General features: G+C 41.7%; 4 protein-coding genes and 1 long non-coding RNA gene across 5 annotated transcripts; 3 read left to right on the forward strand and 2 right to left on the reverse strand.

The window, feature by feature from the left end:
- Positions 1–238: 238 nt before the first annotated feature.
- Positions 239–2,391, forward strand: LOC130704299 (prolyl 3-hydroxylase OGFOD1-like). The gene is given in 10 exon segments (XM_057525776.1): positions 239–817; positions 878–1,089; positions 1,149–1,283; positions 1,348–1,401; positions 1,404–1,713; positions 1,780–1,850; positions 1,908–2,066; positions 2,131–2,180; positions 2,182–2,220; positions 2,284–2,391. Coding segments are annotated over 10 exon segments (1,581 nt in total). The 5' UTR covers positions 239–330; the 3' UTR covers positions 2,348–2,391.
- Positions 2,392–2,894: 503 nt separating this feature from the next.
- On the reverse strand, positions 2,895–4,826 carry LOC130704188 (E3 ubiquitin-protein ligase RAD18-like). The gene is given in 3 exon segments (XM_057525655.2): positions 2,895–4,567; positions 4,639–4,659; positions 4,662–4,826. Coding segments are annotated over 3 exon segments (1,638 nt in total). The 5' UTR covers positions 4,783–4,826; the 3' UTR covers positions 2,895–3,071.
- A 3,101-nt stretch (positions 4,827–7,927) lies between these two features.
- On the reverse strand, positions 7,928–15,443 carry LOC130704071 (serine/threonine-protein kinase NLK2-like). The gene is made up of 15 exons (XM_057525553.1): positions 15,119–15,443; positions 14,187–14,668; positions 12,891–13,020; positions 12,754–12,809; positions 12,226–12,332; positions 12,080–12,165; positions 11,395–12,007; positions 11,229–11,329; positions 9,134–9,202; positions 9,022–9,075; positions 8,745–8,961; positions 8,543–8,673; positions 8,337–8,472; positions 8,129–8,267; positions 7,928–8,068 (listed from the first exon to the last, which is right to left on the reverse strand). The coding sequence occupies exons 2-15, from the start codon at positions 14,549–14,551 to the stop codon at positions 8,044–8,046; spliced, it is 2,229 nt and encodes a 742-aa protein (XP_057381536.1). The 5' UTR covers positions 14,552–14,668; positions 15,119–15,443; the 3' UTR covers positions 7,928–8,043.
- Positions 9,879–10,210, forward strand: LOC130704072 (uncharacterized). Its single transcript, XR_009421532.1, has 2 exons — positions 9,879–10,049; positions 10,125–10,210. It is a non-coding gene; the product is annotated as an uncharacterized LOC130704072 (long non-coding RNA).
- A 650-nt stretch (positions 15,444–16,093) lies between the features above and the next one.
- On the forward strand, positions 16,094–20,511 carry LOC130704062 (uncharacterized). The gene is made up of 4 exons (XM_057525543.2): positions 16,094–16,908; positions 16,980–17,115; positions 17,182–19,668; positions 19,721–20,511. The coding sequence occupies exons 1-4, from the start codon at positions 16,801–16,803 to the stop codon at positions 20,089–20,091; spliced, it is 3,102 nt and encodes a 1,033-aa protein (XP_057381526.1). The 5' UTR covers positions 16,094–16,800; the 3' UTR covers positions 20,092–20,511.
- The last annotated feature ends 3 nt before the right edge of the window (positions 20,512–20,514 follow it).

Genomic DNA, 20,514 nt, shown 5'->3' on the forward strand with positions numbered 1-20,514 from the left:
AGACTAAATATAACAAAGGACATTTCACATAGTACATTCACCGTTTTTGGACCAAGTTTTCTTATTTTTTTTTGTGGCTTTATCTAATTTTCAAAACCATTTAAAGAAACATTTATTTACTTAAAAATCACTACTTTTTAATGCGCTACAGCGCTAATAATGAATAATAAATTTATACACATCGAAAATATATTAATATTAATGGCAATGCTGGGAGTAAATTTAGCAGACGAATGCTTGATGTTTTTCAATTATTTCCGTTCATGCTACTAGGAGGTTAAGTACTGTCACGTGCAATGAAAGGAAAGTGGATTTGATGTTACTTATATTATGAATCCGGCAAAGAAATTCAAAGGAAAAAACTTGCAAACTAAACCAGCGCTGTCAAACCGACAATGGCAAGTGACAGATTTAGTACAACCTCAGTTTAACTCAAACTACACAACAGATGAATTCCTGCGCGCAGCGGCGGACGCATGGTCTTTGACAGAGAGACAGGATAAACAAATCCAAGTAGCCGAAACGAAATGTCTTGTGTATAAATATCCATTCAACTGTTGTCAGCTCAGAAATTTTGTCGAAGATGATAGTTTTCTTCATCAACTTAAACACGAGCTCTTATCATTGAATTTCCATGATAAAAGCAATGATTTGTACAAGTTCCGCCAGTCTCAAGATCTCAAGAAAGTTACCACTGCAGCTGTATCAGCTTTGAAGAAATTCCTTTACTCAGATTTCAGGCAGTGGCTCATCCAAGTCACCGGAATTGAATTAAATGCAACAATGGATATGAGTTGTGCCCAATACAACCATACAGGTTAGCTCAAGCAAAGAAACATCCATTACTTTGCAAACCTAAAGCTTTGCTTATTCATAGATGTCTTGCTTTGCCATGATGATGAACTGGAAGGCAGACGGATTGCTTACATTCTGTACTTGGTTGATGAAGATTGGAACCTGGCAGATGGAGGGAACTTGGATTTGTACAGTGTGGATGACAACAAGCAACCAGACAAGATAGTAACTTCTTTGGTCCCTATTTGGAACAGTCTGGCTTTCTTTGCTGTCACGCCAACCTCATTCCATCAGGTATTTCTAAACCGAGATCATTTATTAGAACTGGGAATGTATGTAAGTGTTGTTGGCAGGTATCTGAAGTACTAGCAGCAGGTAGCAACAAATGCCGCTTATCTGTAAGTGGCTGGTTTCACGGAAAACCCTTCAAACGACCTCCTCCATTTGTCGAACCTGTTAAACATTTATCAAAACCAGAAGATATGGACGTGAGTGTTGCTAAAACCAGAATATGTGAATAAACTGTAAATACCGAATGAATTTCGAATCCAGGAAGATGACTTCTACACCTGGATCAGCCCGGCCTATCTGGATCCTTCCACTCAAGCGGAGACGTCCAGTCAACTTTCGGCGACAAGTCAGAAATCCAGCTACAGGAGTTCATTCAACCCGACAAGTATGGAGAATTATGCGAAGCTTTGCACTCACTGAATGTGTCGAGTTGGAAAACGCAAGGTCCAGCCAACAAACGCCATTATGAAATCACCGAATCTACCTCAGCAACTATGTTGAATGAAGCCAGAAAGTTTTTCCAGTCAGAGGCTTTCTTTTTAGTGCTATCAAACCTCACGGGCTTAAAATTGCATCGACTGGCGTCAACGCCCAGCAGTAGTGAAAACGAAAGTTCATCTGATGAAAGTATAAATATTCATTCACCTCCTTTTGCATATTTTTCTAACAACCACCTCAAACTTGTTTTCTAAGAACCGAGCAATGGAACATCAAAATCTAAAAAGGGGTCGTCGAATGATATCGACCCCTGTTGCAGACTTCAGGTATGAAAATGAGATTTTTCGTTCCGAGTTTTTTCATTTTCGCACGTGGAGGTTTAGGTCTCGCGATGGCAAACCGGTTGTTACACCATGTTAAGCGACGAAGACGCGGACGGAAGTGAATACGCGCTGGATGTGTGGTTCTTTCTATCAGCGGATCATTGGCAACTGGCCCATGGCGGACAAGTTTCTTACATTGCCAGAGGCGAAGATGAAGAGGTTTTTTAATGATAATATTTTTCGATTATTTCTCTTACACTACATTTCAATTTTTGCTTTCAAGTTGCTTACAATCTGCCCATCAAACAACTGTTTGGCACTTGTTTATCGCGATTAAGACGATGCGTTTCGTCACACGTATAAACTCCCTCAGGTATTAACCAAAGATTTCAAATCAAACTAAAAGGCATTAACGGAATACTTTTGTTTGCGTCAGTGGCGATCTTAAACATTTCACCATCAATGGAGTTTATTATGACCGACCACCTAATAGAGAATGACGCTTTGCTTTCGAAGTTTAAGCAAATACATTTCTTCCATGCAATCAGTATTCATGGCATGTACAAAGCTGACAGTCTTTCTGTGGCCTTATTGGCTTATCGTGTGCAAGGTAAAATCCGTTCAAGGTATCGCACAGAATTTCAGTAACATAGAAGATAAGATTGCCAGAAGAGGTTGCCTAAGGTTGCATACGGGTACAGTCATAAATGTATTAAAGAATCCACAAACGGACGGATTTCACTACAAAGATAATGAAGGAAATGCGTCATCAGACTTTGCACGTACACGTCATAATTGGATAGACTATTGTGTCAATATCCGGTTCTCGATCTACCTTTGGCCCTTTCCCTTTGAAACACCTGCCCACGAATAGATTGTTTGCTGAATCAACTCAGAAATTTCTAACCGAAAAACGTTTGATTCCTCATTTTTTAAAAATTGGATCTATCGTTTGAACAGGATTTTAAATGGCTTCACTTTGACCTCATCTTAATGAGAACAGATCAATTTCTGACGATTAACAGAGGTGTATTTCACAATTTCAAAAAATTAGAAGCCAATTAATTTTTGGTGTTCCATTTTTCGTCGATTTCCTTAAGAAATTTCTGCAGTTTATCTCGATCGAAAAATAAAATTTTTAACCAAATGATTGGCATGCAAAATAGGCAAAACCAAAATTGCAACAAATCTGATGATAAATTATTTACAATTATACAGCCGTAATTACAATCTCCGTCTCAATGACATTCTGCGTTGGGAAATGTCCGGCGTTGGAGACTTTGATCTTTTATTTGATTTTCTAAGCTTCGTGTTGTCTAACGGAAGCGCGGGAATGCCGCTTTTTTCGTCATCAAACAAGTCATTTGATGACTCATCAACTGGACTATAGCACGTCGGCGATGTGGAATTATGGTCACTTGATCCAGTCGTCGACAACGTGATAGTTTGACCGCCGATTGATAGGCAACTACTGTCTTTAGAACATCCAGATTCCATGGGATCCGGGATTGAATTGTTGGAAGATGGTGGTCTGGAACTGTCGCAATCAGGACCAGATGTTTCCGACGACGACACCGCACATGCTCCACCCGGCTCATCATTATCACTACTGTCGGATAAACATATCATCTCAAAGACTTTTGGTGGCACATATATTTCAGTCACCTCGTCTTCACTGTTATGTTCTTCTTTTAGAGGCTCACTTTTAACCTGAACGGGCGTTGGCTCTGCAGGCAAAGACGGGACCGCCAATGTTGGACGCTGTCGAATTTCATTGATTAGGCGCTCGTAACTCTCTTTGTTGTTCTTTAGATACTGAAGATTTTCTTCTTCGATTTTTCCAATATCATTTGTTTTGATTTTTGCAGGAGCATAACGCAATTCGTTGGCTAATCGACGGCTTTCTGCTTCTTCTTGTTCAAATATAGCTTTCAGTTCCTCAACGGGTCTTGGATCTGTGGCGTCACATTCGGAGTTGTAAAGGATTGTAAATTTTTTATGTCGATTAATCAAAGTAGTTTTGTCACCCGATGCATTCAGCCCTAACTCTCTGAGCTTTTTTCTCAACTCTTGATCCTTCATCAGATTATATATCAGCTTTGGCATGGGCTTCCTCTTGGCAGGTTTAGTCTTTTCCAAGCAAGAGTCCAGGTGTACATTTATGAGAGACTCTCTCATATATATATTACACACTGGACAAGGAACTTCTTTCATACTTTTTGGGGTCTTTTGTGACTGTTGATATACACTAGCTCTTGCTGTAGGTTTCCTGGATTGACTACATGAAGCCATTGGAGATTGCTGAGTATCCGCAGCAGGTAGTGGTAATGAGAAAGAATATGTAGGGGTGTTTTGGTCCAGGCCTTCAGCTGCTTTATCACCTGCTTGTGGGAGTTGTGATGGAAAGCTGGGTATGAGAAGATCTGAACTCATTTTAGGAGGTCCTTCACCATGTAACACAGAGCCACTTGTAGATGAAGAACATGGTAGAATATTGTCTGTTGTGGTTCCTACATGATGATTGTCATCCAACTGTTCATCTCCAGTGTTGGGTATTTTCTCAATAAGAGCTTGTAAAACTTAGTTTTTTACTGACTGAAAACATTTCATGATTACTTCAAGACATCGATTAGGACGCAACATCCCATCAGAAATGTCAATAAAACATTTAGGACAACTATTCTTCAAGCTTATGTTATTCCTGATGCATCGTGAGCAAACTGACAATTAAAGAAAAACATTACACAAATTACTCTTTAAAGTTTCTAAGAAAAAATATAAATAGTATTACAATTGTGTGAACAAGTGGTATCACAGGATTCTTCATATAATTGTAGCAAATCGGACAATGAAGACGATCGTCTATATCTTTGAGCTGTGGTAATTCTTTCGGCCAAGCTAAAGGAATGTCTTCAGAATTTAATGAATCTCCCATTTTAAAAAATAATTTTTTACGATTAGCCTTTCAAGTTCTGTATACATCTGATCCCGCCATCACGTTACGTTGTCAAGTTGCATTTGTTTCAAGAGCAATGTTGCCAATATTAATTTCCGGCTCAAGAATTTTTTGATTTGAATGTTACACCATGGTTACACTTCACGAATCCAGCTGAGATCCGTATCAAGTTGTTCTGAAGTAGTTAAATCTGAAAGCGAACAGGAGATGGTAAGAACCTAGCTTTCAATAGATATTATAGTATTTTGTGTGCAATGTGGTCAGAAAACTTGGGTTTTTGAAATGTCACTATGCTTTTCAGACTGTAAATCAGAATGTGATTGTGGCATTATTTGGGTAAGTTAGTTTGGAAGTTTTGTTTTATTTTCAATCTGCTCTTCCCTTAAGTTTTGATGCTTGATCTAGATTATATTGGCATTGTGTTTCTTATGAATATCTCCATCATTAGCTCTTTCGCTTCATGTTCACATCACCATCAGGTTTGGGACTTGGTTTTGATTCTTCCACTACAATAAAATTTTTTTTTTATTTAGCTTCATACGACAGGAAATAAGTCTGTGCTTCTCAAAAACCAGTTTCTTTGATACTTGTAGAAGGTTTAAATGTTGGTGTCCGAGGTTTCATCAGCAGCTAATTCAGCCAACTCAGCAAAAGCTAGAACACTCAAGTGGTCCTTGCAGGTAAATTCAGTAGTGATACCTGTTATTGGTATCACTATTATTATTGTATATGAGTTACTATAATTCATACCTTTGCTTAAATAGTTATTTCCATTTAACTTGGGGTACCCAATAGCTAGGCATAACCCAATTCATTTTTAGTCATTTCTTTCTAATCAAATTATTCTGTGGATACAGTCTTTGAAGATGGATTCAGTTATTCCTGAATGTGTTACATGAAAGCCACAACCTTTAGACTAATATCAATCATATACATGGCTTTTATTAATGCATTTACTCCTATTCTTTTCAGGTTTCTTGATATCAACACAACTATACGGGCAACCCATGCCTTTTTTGCCCGTATTGTCGCAGTAAACCTGATTTGACCTAGACCGCAAATAGCGACGTACATCCAGCCCGCACTTAGCTGTGTTGAAAGCCGCCTGACGCCCTGTCCCAATTCAACACCTGATGAACCCCATTTTTTTATATGGAACGTTATTTGGGTTTATCTTAAAAAGGAGGTACCGTATACAGGCAGTATATAGACGATTAAAGGTCGCATATTTTCGTGCTAAGAAGTTTCGTAATATTTTGTAAAGGTTACTCTCGCCAACCAATAGGTATCGGTTGAAGGTGGAAAAACCTGTTTTCTATGTAGCAGTTGAATAGCATATTGTACTTCACAAATTGATCTTGACAATTTCAAAATATCATTCTGTCATTCAAGTACAACCCACTACAAATACCGGAAAGGTTAGGACGACCGATAGGATTCTACAAAGCAATGTGAAAGAAGTGTGAAACCTGCCATTCAAACTCTAAATGTTCGGTCTCGTGGATTGGCAAGTTTCACATGTCTAATATTCTGCTTTGTTCATAGTTATTAATTGATCTCCAAAGATCTTATTTGCATTTATCTAACCATTATTTTTTAAACTGTTTTAATTAGGTGAAGCTGATTTCATTGACAAAATTTGCAGACAAACGTGCTTCTGTACTCGGCCCCTAACCTACTCCCAAACGTATCCGGCTCGTCCTCGACATTTTTCAAAAAATTCGCCGGTATGAAAAGCACCCGAAGCGACGATGTTGATGCGGACGTCTCCGGTCCATGGGATAGTACCGTTTTAGTCACGAGAAGTTCACCAGCCCGTCCTAGCATTTAATCATCGGGAAAAGACAACCTAGCGCAAAAGAAACTTCATATATTTAATGGGGTGAGTACGTAGCAATCCGTGGCAGAGGCTGATAAAAAAAGGCGTATTGTTATATCACGTGACCGATGCCGTGAATTGTTTGACGCTTACTTGCTATGGCCACGTGATTGCACCATTTGTTGTTTGACTTGTTGCAGCTTTTCATTTTCTAAGGTTGACGTAAGCTCCATAATTAGTTGTGTAAATAACTCAACCGCTTTTATTATCTACTATGCACTCTAAGCAATTAACCACTTTATCTTCTTGAAATATAGGGCAGAGTACTCGATCGAGTAGGAGGCGGTTGATTACATAATTTTGCCGTCACTCAAACGTGAAGAGGTTTATTTGGAAGGGCGGGGATTAGACGCGTTCCCTCTCGATAGCCTTGTACTACACAACTAATGTGAAGTGAGTGACAGGTACTCAATCAGCATGCCCTGTGGTGAACTGAACTGGATAGCTAGTTTGAATGAACAAGATATTACCTGTAGCTATTTAACTAATATCCTGTTTTTATATTTTTTTATTGTTAAACCACAATTTTCACTTAGAGATAAAATATCATGATCAGCATCATGGACAATTGATGATTGGCATACAAAATGAACTGACGTCATCACGATCCCTACGGTAACTATTAAATAGAAATGTTTTAAAGATATTTTCGTAATGGAATCCTTCAGTTGGGACACCCGATCACGAGCTCCAAGGATGCACCTGCACGATCTAACAGGAAATTAACTTCCGTACTAAATCCATGACGAAAAGTAGGTCGCTGGGACAAACGCCGGATACCACGATCTCAACACGCACTCGTCCAGCCCTTGGAAAGAACTAACTGAATCGTCTGAATTTTCTAACGGCATACCTCCTGTCCAGGGAATTGATGCCGGGCATTGGACCATCTCGATAACCTAAGCAACCCATTGTCTATTGAACAGCGAGAAATCGAAACCAACGGGCAAAACTGGGAAGGTAATGCCATTTCTTTTTAGACAGGTAGTTTAACTTAACGATAATCTTTAACAAAGTAACATTTAATATGTATTAAGAGCAACAGGGGCTTCATGGAACTGAATAGTTTATTTCGTTAATGAAACAGCCAAAAGCTCGCTGTGAGATATTTAACCTAATATCCTATTATCTCATTCGGGAAAAAGTCTGTTCTTACCTTGAGGAAAAACTGGAAAACGTCGGTAGACTGCGGAATATTAATTAGAATTCTGAGAAGCCGCTATATTTTATTCAGTGACGTTATATTTAATCTGACATTCGCTTGGTAAAAGCTCATTTGGAATAATAAGAAGGATAACCTCCACCAAGCTCAAGTTGAATTTTTCATGGCTACGCACTTCCGTATCCTTGAAATTCCAACTTCAAAATTTAACGATGCATCGCACACTAAAAGAAAATTTTTTTTTTAAGTTATAAAAACTTATTGAATTATAATTATAAATTTACCAATCTCCCTTTTTCATCAGGTCTACAGCATCATTGATGGACTCGATCGGCAAAGTATGGGTGATGAGTTCATCGACCATCAACTGTTTGGACAGGTAGTCCTCAACCAATTTGGGAACTTGATCTCGGCTTTTCCAACCTGTTAATGAGCCAAAAACATCTTCTACCAAGGAATTCTTCCATGTGGTATGTATTTTTTTTTTATTACCTCCAAAATAAGTCCCGTTGACACTTTTCCCAGCGATAAATTGATACGCGTTGAAAGGAACTTCTTCGCTTAGCGGTGCTAATCCGATCAGGGTCAAAACACCTCCGCCACCCTTGCATGCCGCAAAAGCTGCTTTCTGCAGTTAGGTTCAATAAACTTTTTGTTTATTAAGGAATGGAATAGACATTTTCGTAGAACAAATCCACCATGCAGCTCGCGATTCCGCAGCATTCCAGAGCGTGGTCCAGTCCTCCATTCGTCATTTTAACCAGTACTTTTTCGATAGGCTCTTCATGGTCTTTTGGATTAACAAATTCCGTAATTCCAAACATTTTTCCTTAACAATTTGGGTAGAAAAGTACTTTGAAATTCCCTTGCCATTTGAAATTATATGTCCCGTAATTTTACCTATTTCAGCTTTAGTTGGATTTATATCTACTCCGATAATCCTTGCTGCTCCGGCTTTCTTTGCTCCCATAGCTGCAGCGAGTCCCACTCCACCCAATCCCCAAATGGCCACAGTCGATCCAGGCCGTACTTTAGCGGTATTGAGGGCTGCACCGTATCCGGTGGCAATGGCACAGCCGATCAAGCAAACTTTATCTAGTGGCGCAGTGGGATCGATCTATTTGCAAAAAATAGATTAGAAATCATTTTATTTTTAATCGAAAAGATAAACAAAAACCTTGGAGATGTTGGTCTCATTGACGACTGTATACTCGGCGAACGTCGAACACCCCTGTTAAATTAAATTAGAATTATGCTGTTGGATAAATTTTTATTAATGAAAGATTTACCATGTTGTGCTTCACTACTTGGCCATTGCAGGTGAACCTGGACGTTCCATCGCTCAAAAATCCGGCCATCTATAGGACATTATTGGATCGCTCTAATCATTCGGTACGTGTGGCTTTATCAAAACAAAAAACAAATAATACCTGTAACATTGCGTCTTTTGTACATATGTTTGTGTAGGTCGACTTGCAGTTGTCACACTCGTAACATTGAGGCGTATATAGCGGGATAACGTGATCGCCTATCAGAGATTGATAGCAAGAAAAACCACGACACGAAGAGATTTTGAATCAATACCTGGAGCTACGCTTGTCACCCCTGGGCCTACACTTTCAACAATTCCTGCACCTTCGTGGCCCAAAATGCAAGGGAATACTTGAGGACCAGCTCCCCCTCGGATGAAAAATAAATCGCTGTGACACACCCCGGATGCGACGATTCTAACGCGAACTTCCCCAGCCTTGGGGACGGCTACTTGGACTGTCTCCATTTTGAATGGCTCGCCAATTGCCCACGTAACTGCAGCTCGACATTCAATAATCTGTTGGAGAAAGAAATTTTGCACATCGAAAAGCAGACGAATTGTCTTGGAAAGTATATTTTATTTACCTGACCAGTTGTCGTGTAATCCATTTTTTTTTTTAGGTTTAAAGTTAACAGCTGATGTCTGCTTCGTCTGGATTGGTACGCTGCGGCCTTGGAACTGAAAGATGCTTTTTTTTTTATCTTCCTGTGTTGCGTCGTAGCTGCCCTGAGGTTTAACTATCGAATTCGGTATGTGAACTTATACGATTGTAAACAGGACTTGTATAATAACAACGCCCCCCGGGCGATCCCTTGAAAATTCTTAGGGAAGGTTAATGACAACCCATAATGTTAACACTTTCCCGAAAAAGGATACAGTAAAAATCTAGAAAGGTATTTATTTTGTTTTTCTCATCATCTGTGTATTTTTTATTTCTTTTTTTTTTAATTATTTTTATTTTTCTTTAGCCTCGTGTATCGTCGCCGGCGAACGACTTATGTTGTTATTTGACAACTACAGAGGGCTCAGAGCAAATGATCTAAATCAATTGAAACTGGAAACAAAATTTAAAAAAAAAACCATTAGAAGGGAAAGAGAAAATTAGAGGGAAAAAAATGGATAGACGAAAAACATGGTCGCGAAAACAAAAAAAGAAATGAAAATGGTCCTGAAAACATTATACGATCAAAGGTCGTGTGACTGTCCACCATTGGCAATTCGAAGAATGTTATGACGGGCGGTAGTTGAGGTTAGAAGAAAAAGAAAAAAAGTGCTACACGAGTATAGACACTTGTTTGATATTTCCCTTTGAAAAAAAATTTACCTATTTTTAAAAAATACTGACGATTCAAAAGTTTTGTTTTGTTAAAAAAAAAGGGGGGGGGGTGAGGTGAAAGGTAGGGAAAAATCAGATGAGGCGACACAAAAGAACGAAATAGTTTTGAGCATTATTTACACAGAAGGGAGAAGACATGAGGGGGGGGAAAAAGAGCTGCAAAAAGTATTTCTTTCGGGGGAGGAGGAGGATTTGGCTACTTTTTTCGTTATTTACAAAATTCGCTCGGAGTTTAGGACAAAAAGGATAGGATTCTAGCTATAACTGTTAAGAGTGAGGTGTGTGTGTGTGTGGTTTATTCTTCTCTTCCAAAACAGGCACAAGATCGTCCCAAAAATCTTAAACTTTTCAGCGTTTTTCCTTCTGTTTTTGAAAAAATTGCTGGTCTATTCATCTACGCATCGTCCTTTTTAGTTGTCCTCGTCTTTTATCGTGTCCACCACACACATGCTCTCATCGGCGAGATCAAGTAAGTTCTGGCTATGCTCGTGCCCAACTCTCACGTACACTTAGATGAAGGGCGGGGTAATGGAAAATTTGACGTTGAAAACCTTTTTTTTTTAGTAATTATTAATTTTTCGTTGAGAGAAGGAAAAGGAAGGAGATGTTGGGTCGAGTGTCTATGTGTGTGTGTGTGTGTTTTTCAGTTCGATTAGCGCGGCCGGCCCTTGTTTCGCCGGCCGGGCAGTCATTCCCAGTTGTGAGGTGATGGTGGAAGTTCGGAAGGATGGGCCACCGTCGAACTGGCAAAGCTCTTGTAGGCCGCTGATTGAGGATTGATGCAGAGCGGCACTTGACTACTCATCAGCTGATCCATGATGAACTTGTGCAACTTTTCTGTAAAATAATTCAATTCATTAGGTACTCCGTACGATTGGAAAGATACGAATTAAGTTCCTAACCGCGGACTTGATGGGTGGAGGTGAGCTCGCGTTCCCAATGATCCTCGAACGGTTGGACGGCAGATGGTTCCAAATCGGAAGCGTAACGGCGAACGGCCACGGAACCCGGTTGGCTGGCCGTTTGGCAGCAACGGCACATGCACGAATGAAAACGGAGTCTGCCCTCGTCCAAATAGGGATGTGCCAGAGCGTCGATGACATTGATTCGTTTTTCTGGATTAAAAACGAGCATCTGGCTGAGAAGATGGACGGCCTCGTGTGTGGCTTGGGACGATAATGTGTACAAAGCTGCCAATGAAGGTGGTTTAGCTGGACGACGGATCATGTGTTTCCGGGCAGCTTCACATGCACTCGACATGTCCTCCACATTCGGTGTGCCCAGCAGATCCGTAATAAGTTCCAACTGCTGGATGGGAGTCTGAGCTTGGAAAAGGATGCGACGTCCGAGTAGTTCTCCAAAGATGCAACCTATGGACCAGACATCAACTGCCGAGCTGTAATGGCGGGCACCCATCAAGATTTCCGGAGCACGGTAGTATTGCGTCACTACCTCCTGCGTCATCGCCTTGTTAGCGTCCGCCTCTTCCACACGAGCTAATCCGAAATCACATATCTGCAAAAAACGAATAACAAGATTAACAAAGTTTGTCAACAACATCCGCATACGACGTTATGGAAGCCATACTTTGAGCAAACAATTGCTGTTGACCAAGAGATTGCCAGGTTTAATGTCACGGTGGAGGATTCTTGCCGAATGCAAATATTTCAATCCTATTGGGTAAGAGAAAATTGAGTAACAACTAAAAATTTTTTTATTATCCAGTTATTTACCTCGCAGAATCTGGTAGAGAAAGACTTTAATATGATCTGTTGATAGGTGTTGTGGTGAGACGATAATCTTGTGCAAGTCACTCTGCATCAATTCCGTAATGACGTATCTAATCATGAAGCAATCACGATAATCAGTCAGCTGTAAATCGATATCGTTGAGGATGAAACTCTGCCGTTACTACCCCTTGGAAAAGGGTGAATGGACCCCAAAACAGCAGCTGGTGGAGGGGTCGCAACGAGGGTTGACTCCCCCTCTACGTACGTATACATTTCTCTTTTTTTTTTTTCTCTACCCCCGCTTTGTGGGAGCCTTTTAAACTCCCCCTCAACATGTCAGAATGATGAAGGAGAGAGAAAAAGCGGAATGGAATGATGGTTCTTCTTTTCGTCCGAAAAAAGAGACCAGAGCAACACGAGGGTTCATGGCCTCTTTTGTCTATTCCCCCCTCTCCATCCGCCTCCCCTTCCTACACCCAACAGACATTTTCCAAAATTTGTTTCATCCCCCAGCGGCTGTAAAATACTTACATCTCTTGGAAAAAGTCGATGTGCGGAGGCTGTAAAATGTCCAGAGCGGATAACACCTGCAAGACCACGTCGAAAGGAAAAATCGTTTTAAAATTCATTTGAAACCATACGAATACTGGTATTAGAAAATGTTGTACATTATCATGTTTGAAGAAGCAGAGCATCTTGAGCTCTCGAAAGACCCGTTTGGAAGAAACCAGCGACTGAAACACGTTGGGCATCTTTTTGAGAGCGACGCGTTTGCCATCGCGCGGATCTGTCACCGACCTGTCAAAAACATAAATCGCTTTATGAATATACAGTTTTTGATGATTGCCCTCTTTCCCCCAACTCTCCGTTACACGGTCTCGAAAACAATGTTTTTCTTGACCAGAATCCTTGACCTGTTGTGTGACCTTTTTAAAAAAAACCCTGTTGAAAGATGGAAACCACAACCACCATTCCCAAAATCAAAACAACAAAGGGTCCAGGTGCATCAAGCTCTTTCTCTCCCCCCTCATCCAACCCCACCTGCCCTCTTTGTTACTAGAAAATGTTTTTCTCATGGACCTTTAACTAAAAAATCTACTGGTCTTTAAACTTGCGATAGGCAAACGAAAAATAACAATCAACTGTTGCGCAGTTATAATCGAGTTGCTGCTTTCTTATCTCGTGTTTCGTCTAGCCGATAGTGAATGCGAAGGAGGGGAGTTATGTCACTCACGATGACGTCAGTCCAGTCTCTTTTCTCTTCAGTACCGCTAACGCTTCTTTTTTTTGTGGGTTTCTATGTCAAGAGAAAACCAGCGAGAGAAAGAGAACCCCCTTATTTTTTTGCTGTCTTACTAGACCATTCTCAACTCTCGCTACTTCCGCACTCATTTCAAAACCGACCCCACCATCACAATCTCTCTTTTTTTTTATTCCTCAACATCTCTAGTTAAGAGCGGAAAAAGACATTTGTCCTAGGGGCTTGAAAGAAGGGTGGCAGCACAAGACAAGAAAAAGGGGCAGCCCCAAATGTAGCAGGTCTAGTTCTATAACAAAGACCAAACAACTTTTCTGCTTCCGTCAGGACAAAAACAATCCAGCATCTTTTCTATTCGGAACACAATCGCCCACATCAACCTTGAGCTGGTTCATGAATCCCGTTGATATTTTTTTCCCCTTTTTGTAGAGTTTTATCGAGCCGCCTCCAGCATCTCGACTAACACACTCTTCAAATCAAGAAAAATGAGGTCACTGGGCTCTCCCATCACGGCCGCTTTCCCTTGACATTCCCACTTCCCTGTTTTTAACTTCTTGTCCAAGAGAAAACGAGTAGAAAGAGAGAGAGCTGTGGCCGACTAAGAAAAAATCGCTTAGTACCGCATTCCAATCCTATATTGTAGTATGCAGCAAGGAGGATGGAAATGATAGAAATGAAACATTATCAATTGCCAAAAGAAACGTACCAGACGACTCCGAATGCGCCGTAACCTATGGGTCTGTCTGGTTGGGCTTCCTGAGCTGGCTGTTGAGAATTGCTGCCATTGTTGCTGCTGGAATGATGTTGTTGAGGCTGTTGGGGATGATGACTGTTGGCCGGGTAAAATCCAGATGCAGCTTGAGTTAATCCTTGATTGTGGGCTGCTGCTGCTGCGGCTGCAGCAGCGGCAGCAAGAATAGCATGCTGGGAGTGGGAGGCTGGAGCTGCCGCACTGTGGTAGGCTTGCATGCCTAGTCCAGCTGACATGGCTGCAGGATCGTTGAAATTTCCACCTCTTCCGTTTGCTGATTGCTGCTGTCGGGCACTGGGCCCTAACAAAGCCATCGGCATGAGTACTCCAGCCACTCCTCGCTGCTGCAGACCTGGATGTTCCTGAGGAGCTATGGTGGTAGTTGTTTGGCAAGCCTTGGTAGATTAATTTACACGGCCAGCCTATGTCAATTTAGCCTATATATGGAAACAAGAAAAACCAGTTTAGCAAAAACAGACAATGAAGACAGACAGTGCAAAGTGTTCGACTTTATGAACTGTTGGGTAACTTTCGCTAGAGAACGCCAGTCCCATATCGTCACGACTAGTCACTGCTAACACCATTTCATGACTTGAAAAACTACGTTGATAAAATTGGGGTCATATGAAAACCAATCGTGGGCTGTTTTTGTTTTAACGGAACAAATCAACCAGGATGGAAAACGAGATGCAGATATCGGGAGAGATCGCAAAATGAATTAAAAAAAATTTCTCTTGTTTTTGACCCAAGGGTAGAAAGCAGACGTGCAACAAATGTTTCAATGCGCATGCGCGCATTGCCAGTTCTAAGGATATGTTTTTTTCTACTTCCTAACAGGATTTGACAGCTTTGTTGCATTAAAATTAATGTGACAAACTGAAACTTACTGCTTGATTATTGTAAAGGGTAACAAAAAAAAACAGCAAATGCCAAGCTGTTTCTTAAAAGGCAATCTCTTGTGATGTGTGTGTTGCAAGTCGAGTAAGGCAAACACAAAGAGGGAGAAGAACAAAGAGCTTTTTTTTCTCACACACAACCCCTAATCCAACGCCCGCTCACACATACACCACGTATACACACACTCACACACACAGACACACTCTAGGGGGTGGAGAAATGGCTCAACGTTCGTTGGTTATTTATTCGATGATACGCGATTGTGTAGACCCGTCCACTTCGGATCACGGTCAGAGCCAGACTGAGTTGCCTCGAAATTTTGTCTTCCGTTCCACACACCAAGCAAAGAGAGAAGAGAAAACCCACGCCGCGCTCTGGAAGCAGCAGCTGCCAGCTTTCACCCTATCCATTTCTTTTATGCGTATCTTCCCTGTGATACTTGGGATTTGTCTGGTAAAAAGAACTAAAAATATATTTTCACATATGTGTGCAACACATAAAATATGATTTCACATCGCTGTTATATTTTGGAAATGAAATGTTACTACTTGAATTAAATGCCATGCTTATTTAATAAGAATAATAAATATTTTTAACATGTTTTTCATATGCGAACAGAGCCATCTAGCGATGCGAATATACTTTGGCATCATCACGCTCGGGGTTTCACCTAATGTTGACGCATCTAACGAATGATCACGACCTGGGCTTGTCTGATTCATCTAGATTACACTATACATTCATTTCTCTTCTTGATAATGATACAGAACGGATACCTTTTCCATCCAATTCCGTCTTCTAAATGGGGAACTTTCGACAGTTTCTTTTACGCCACCTGTTGGTCAATACAAAAAAACGCCCTACAAAACGAGGATAAAGAAAGTCACACAATGGACGGCATGTAATTTATACAGAAGATAATAACTGAACATCGATTCACCAGTAAAAGAGAGAGTTCTTTTTAGATGCTCGATTATACTATAGTGGTAATGAGTTTAGTATTTTTTTTTTCTCAGTTGCCATACAGAAGCTTTCACTTGATGCGGCCTACCCACCGTTTTCTCCTTCCGCAAAGATTGTTACACGTACCCACAACTCCACCAGTTTTCTCCGCATCTGTTGCGCCACTCTGATTTTTCATATCTTATTTTTATTTTTTGTTAGCAAGGCAGTCGTATGTTGCCGTAGTCACTCCAAAGTCAAAGTTGCTAATAGTAGTTGTGCTTTCCTACATAAGTTAATTCTAATAGAAGACATTATCTTTTCGTGTCGGATCGTCGATTGATTAGACGATCCGACGCTAGGTTTGCTGCTGTCTGTGTGTATGTGTTTCTTCTGCCACCCCAAAAGGACTGCCCATAAAAGGAGACAAACAAAAGGTAGCAAAAGAAGTGACCAAGGGGAAAAAAACTTGTGTAATCTTTTGAAAGCTTGGTCACATCTAGTTGAATTGTTTGACTGAAAGGGGTTGCAAATCAGTAGTGAGGGGCGTAGATTTAAAAAATAATAATTCAATCTATCAAACTGTCAGTCGTACGTTGTGTGTCTAACACAGCAGTCTAAACATACAACACCACACACTGCCTACAGACTACGTGCTGCCAAGGGATGTGCTATTGAACAAAAAGGATTCTCCATGAGAGCATGTGTATGCTAGCTGAGAGCGATCTAGATGGTGGTGATGGCTGCATACCCCCAGAATACTCTCCATGTTAACAATGAAGATGAAGCCTCTCCAGGAGGCACATGCAAGAAAACTGACCTTCAACAACACCTTCAGGTTTTTATTTGAAACTTATCCCATATACACTGTCAACGTAATCTAAGATCTTATTGTTTTTTTCGTTGCAGTTTATGTTTGCTCTTCTTCCACAAGACCATGTCTTGAAAGAAGTTGTTCGTCTGGAGTCAACCCACCAGGGAAGGGTTCGTTATCTGGCAGTTGTTGCCTATGCAGGAAGCCAACCTGATGATGAAGAAGCATGTGGTAAATAAGAAAATATGTGCTAATTGATTCACTATAATAGAAATGGAAATATGGCTTTTTTTCTAGTACTTGGTTTCGACTGGATTGGAGAGAAGACAACACTGGGTTTGGTACTTTGCATCTATGCAGATGCGGGACTCACACTAGATGGCGATGGCGGTTTCAGTTTGTGTTCCGGTGGTAGTCAGCATGTTTTCAAGCCGGTCAGCGTTCACGTCCTCTGGGCCGTCATTCAAAGTCTACACAAAGCCTGTGACCGGGCCCAAAAGTACAACCACTACCCCGGAGGAGGAACCCACAGATGGGTAGAGTCCTACCGCATAACTTCGGATCGATCGTGCCTCAACGAATGGAATTACCTGCCAGATGTTGAGTCGAGACGCCCAGCATCACCACAGGATCAGAAAGCGGACCGCGAACGACTGATACGCTCTACGCTCAAAGAAGTGATGATGACATTAGATTTGGACGATGTTACGTCAGTAGACATTCGTCGACGCGTCGAAGAAGAATTGAAGATGGATCTGACAGATCAAAAGTCTTTCCTGGATCAAGAGATGCTTACCATTCTGGGGCAAATGGACGGAGCCAGTCGTATATTTGACGACCTTTTTCTTGGTTCAGAATGGAATGCTTCGAATTTGGAAGAACTCGAGAGAAACGGGATCGGGCACATACTCAACGTGACCCGGGAAATTGATAACTTTTTCCCGGATCAATTTGATTACCTCAATATCCGTGTTTATGACGACGAAGCCACCGAGCTGCTCAAACATTGGGATCGGACTTACAAATACATCAGACGAGCTCTTGAAGATGGTTCCAAGGTGCTTGTACACTGCAAAATGGGCGTCAGTCGTTCCGCTTCCGTAGTCATAGCCTACGCAATGAAACAGTGGAATTGGGATTTGCCTCAAGCACTGAAACACGTCAAGGACAGGCGAGCATGCGTCAAACCCAACACTAGTTTCATGCAACAACTTGAAACTTATGCTGGAATCCTTGACGCTTCTCGACAACGCCACAATAAACTTTGGCGATCAAAATCAGAAACTAACCTGGCAGCAAAAGTGAGTCCAGCATACTCTGCTCGGCGACAGCGACCTACGCAGGATAAGGAACATAAACAACAACAATCGGGCAATGTCGTAGGGTCGAGTGTACCTAATTCACCTGTCAGACAACAACAACAACAAATCAGCATGACAACAGAATTGCAGGTCGATTCTGTTGATCAGCAGCAAGAAAAACCTACTGAAAAGGATTCGCCTATGGATACACTGGACTTGTTGGAAGGAGATCTTGGACGACCCAAGTCTTGGTCACCTGACGACAGCCTGGCCGAGTCTTATTTCCCGTCTCAGCCGGAAGCTCCAGAAACTGAGCTTCAAGAATCGGCGGCCAACCCGACCGTTTGCGTCAGTCTTCGAGTTCCTTGCTCTAACGGCCGGACGTACAGTGTGTCGCAGAATCGTGCGGTTAAACTTGAGTCGAGTCCACCGCCACCACCTCCGCCGCCCCCGGCAAATTTCTTCTTTGAACCATCGGAATTGAGCTTAAACTTTGATTCAGTTGAGTCGATGAACGGGGTAATGCTAGATGTTCCAGGCGAATCCAGTACTGATCCCGATGTGCCACCAACTGAACCTCATTTTGCCAGTCTTCCTCGGGTCGGCAGTGTCAAGGATCGAATATACGAATTAGAAGCTGCTGCATCCGTACTTCCTGGAAGCCCTGTACTAAGCAGTCGGCCAACGGGGCTCGTTTTGAATTTGAAAAATCCTTGGCATTTTGGAAGCAGCAATATCAGTCCGCTGACTGATCCGATTGTAGTTGAAGCTTTATCGATACTGCCAGGTATCCAATCGAAACCAGTGCCGACTACCAGTGCTACCAATGGCCGCAAACGACCTGAACAGGAAGTCAAAATTTTTGATGTGTTTTCTGATCGTGTGGATCGCGCTTTTGAACGTGAAGAACGACGCCAATCGGATGGATCTATCCCGCGTGAATCACCGATGCGACAACGGTCATGGGGTGCAACCGAGACTCGATCTCGAGTTGTCCCTTTAACGAATCCTCGTCCTGATTCCCCAACAGGAATGTCCAGTTACTCCAGCGACCCATCACTTCCAACCATCCCGTCCGAAGAACAACAAGATTCCTTGCTTTTAAACGAATGCAGTCGAGGTCTAGTTCGGATGCAACGAGAGGCATTGGAAAAAGCCAACAATGGACCTTCGTATCAACCGCAGCAACGAAGAAGCCTTCCGGATGAATCAGTTTCCAGTACCTTGCTATTCAGCCGGAGCACCTCGGATACATCATCGACTGAGGGAATTAGCGTTATGCGGCTGCGTAAAGCTCTGGAAGCCAAAGCCACATGCCCACTTACCGGATCGTTTGCTCCTACTCCAACAGTCCTGGTTGCACTGGCTGCGGCGGCTTCATCGCAAAGCACCCAAACAAGTCCCACTCGGCAAAGGTTACCTGTCGCAAGGGAAAGACTACGCAAACGTAGTCTCAGCCTGGAACGGATGACCTATCCTTCTGGTAAATGAGTTATTATATTTTTATTGATATCAGTTGTTGAATTTTTTTGTAGCTCAAGGTCCTCAGGATGCGAACAATGCAGCCCAAGAAGTCCCTGAAGAGGTAGATTTGAATGTCAAACTTCTTGTCGGTCGCTTTGAAACACCTCACCGACCAGTTAAGAAGATGGAACGGCCTCGTGGCTGGTCCGAAAGCAGTTTGAACACTCCCAGTCATCCTCGGCCAAACATCGTTCCACAACGCCGTTCTCTAGCCGCTAAGCCTCCAGTTCCAAATGATCCTTTCATCCCCATGGCTCAATTACCACGCCCTGCCGTCAAAGAGCGGAAACTCTACCAAGGTAAGACGCACCCGCTTGATCGACTGACAGCTGGGGCCCGCCAACAGAAGCTCGTCGCACAACCCGTCTTCGGTACCATGTGACCCGGTTTGCGCCATTCTATCTTTTTTTTTCTATCTTGTCTTCATTCGTGCCCCTTCCCGTTCCCCCTCCCCCCCTTTTTTTTTAAATTTTTAACCTTATTATTTAAAAATTTACGTAAAACAAAAAAGAATTCGTTTCAAAACAGCTGGCAAGTCCAGGTGATGTGATATGATCCCTCTATCTTTTTTCCCCTTTTCTTGCTAGTCAACTCTGCCTCCATTTCTATCCTTCTTAACTCGCCTCCTTTTCGCTCTTCAGTTATTTTTTTTTTGTCCAATATCACTGAGATTAATTTGCTATTTTTCACCTATCGCCCTGTCGTCGTAAATGTTGTTGTACGCATTATTATATATACTGAAGGGTACGTCTGTTGTAAAATAACGAATAAATCATACAATACATTTCAACCATTTTTTTTTTCA

The sequence above is a fragment of the Daphnia carinata genome, chromosome 8 (genome assembly GCF_022539665.2).
Source record: "Daphnia carinata strain CSIRO-1 chromosome 8, CSIRO_AGI_Dcar_HiC_V3, whole genome shotgun sequence".
In the NCBI taxonomy this organism is placed as follows: Eukaryota; Metazoa; Arthropoda; class Branchiopoda; order Diplostraca; family Daphniidae; genus Daphnia; species Daphnia carinata.

Coding starts and splice junctions, on each gene's coding strand:
- LOC130704071 (XM_057525553.1), bottom strand. CDS start 14,551: ATGCCGATGGCTTTGTTAGGGCCCAGTGCCCGACAGCAGCAATCAGCA. Junction 12,333..12,753: donor ATCGACTTTTTCCAAGAGAT/GTAAGTATTTTA, acceptor CTTCATGATTAG/ATACGTCATTACGGAATTGA. Junction 8,962..9,021: donor ATGAGACCAACATCTCCAAG/GTTTTTGTTTAT, acceptor TTTTGCAAATAG/ATCGATCCCACTGCGCCACT.
- LOC130704062 (XM_057525543.2), top strand. CDS start 16,801: ATGGTGGTGATGGCTGCATACCCCCAGAATACTCTCCATGTTAACAAT. Junction 17,116..17,181: donor TGATGATGAAGAAGCATGTG/GTAAATAAGAAA, acceptor CTTTTTTTCTAG/TACTTGGTTTCGACTGGATT. Junction 19,669..19,720: donor ACGGATGACCTATCCTTCTG/GTAAATGAGTTA, acceptor ATTTTTTTGTAG/CTCAAGGTCCTCAGGATGCG.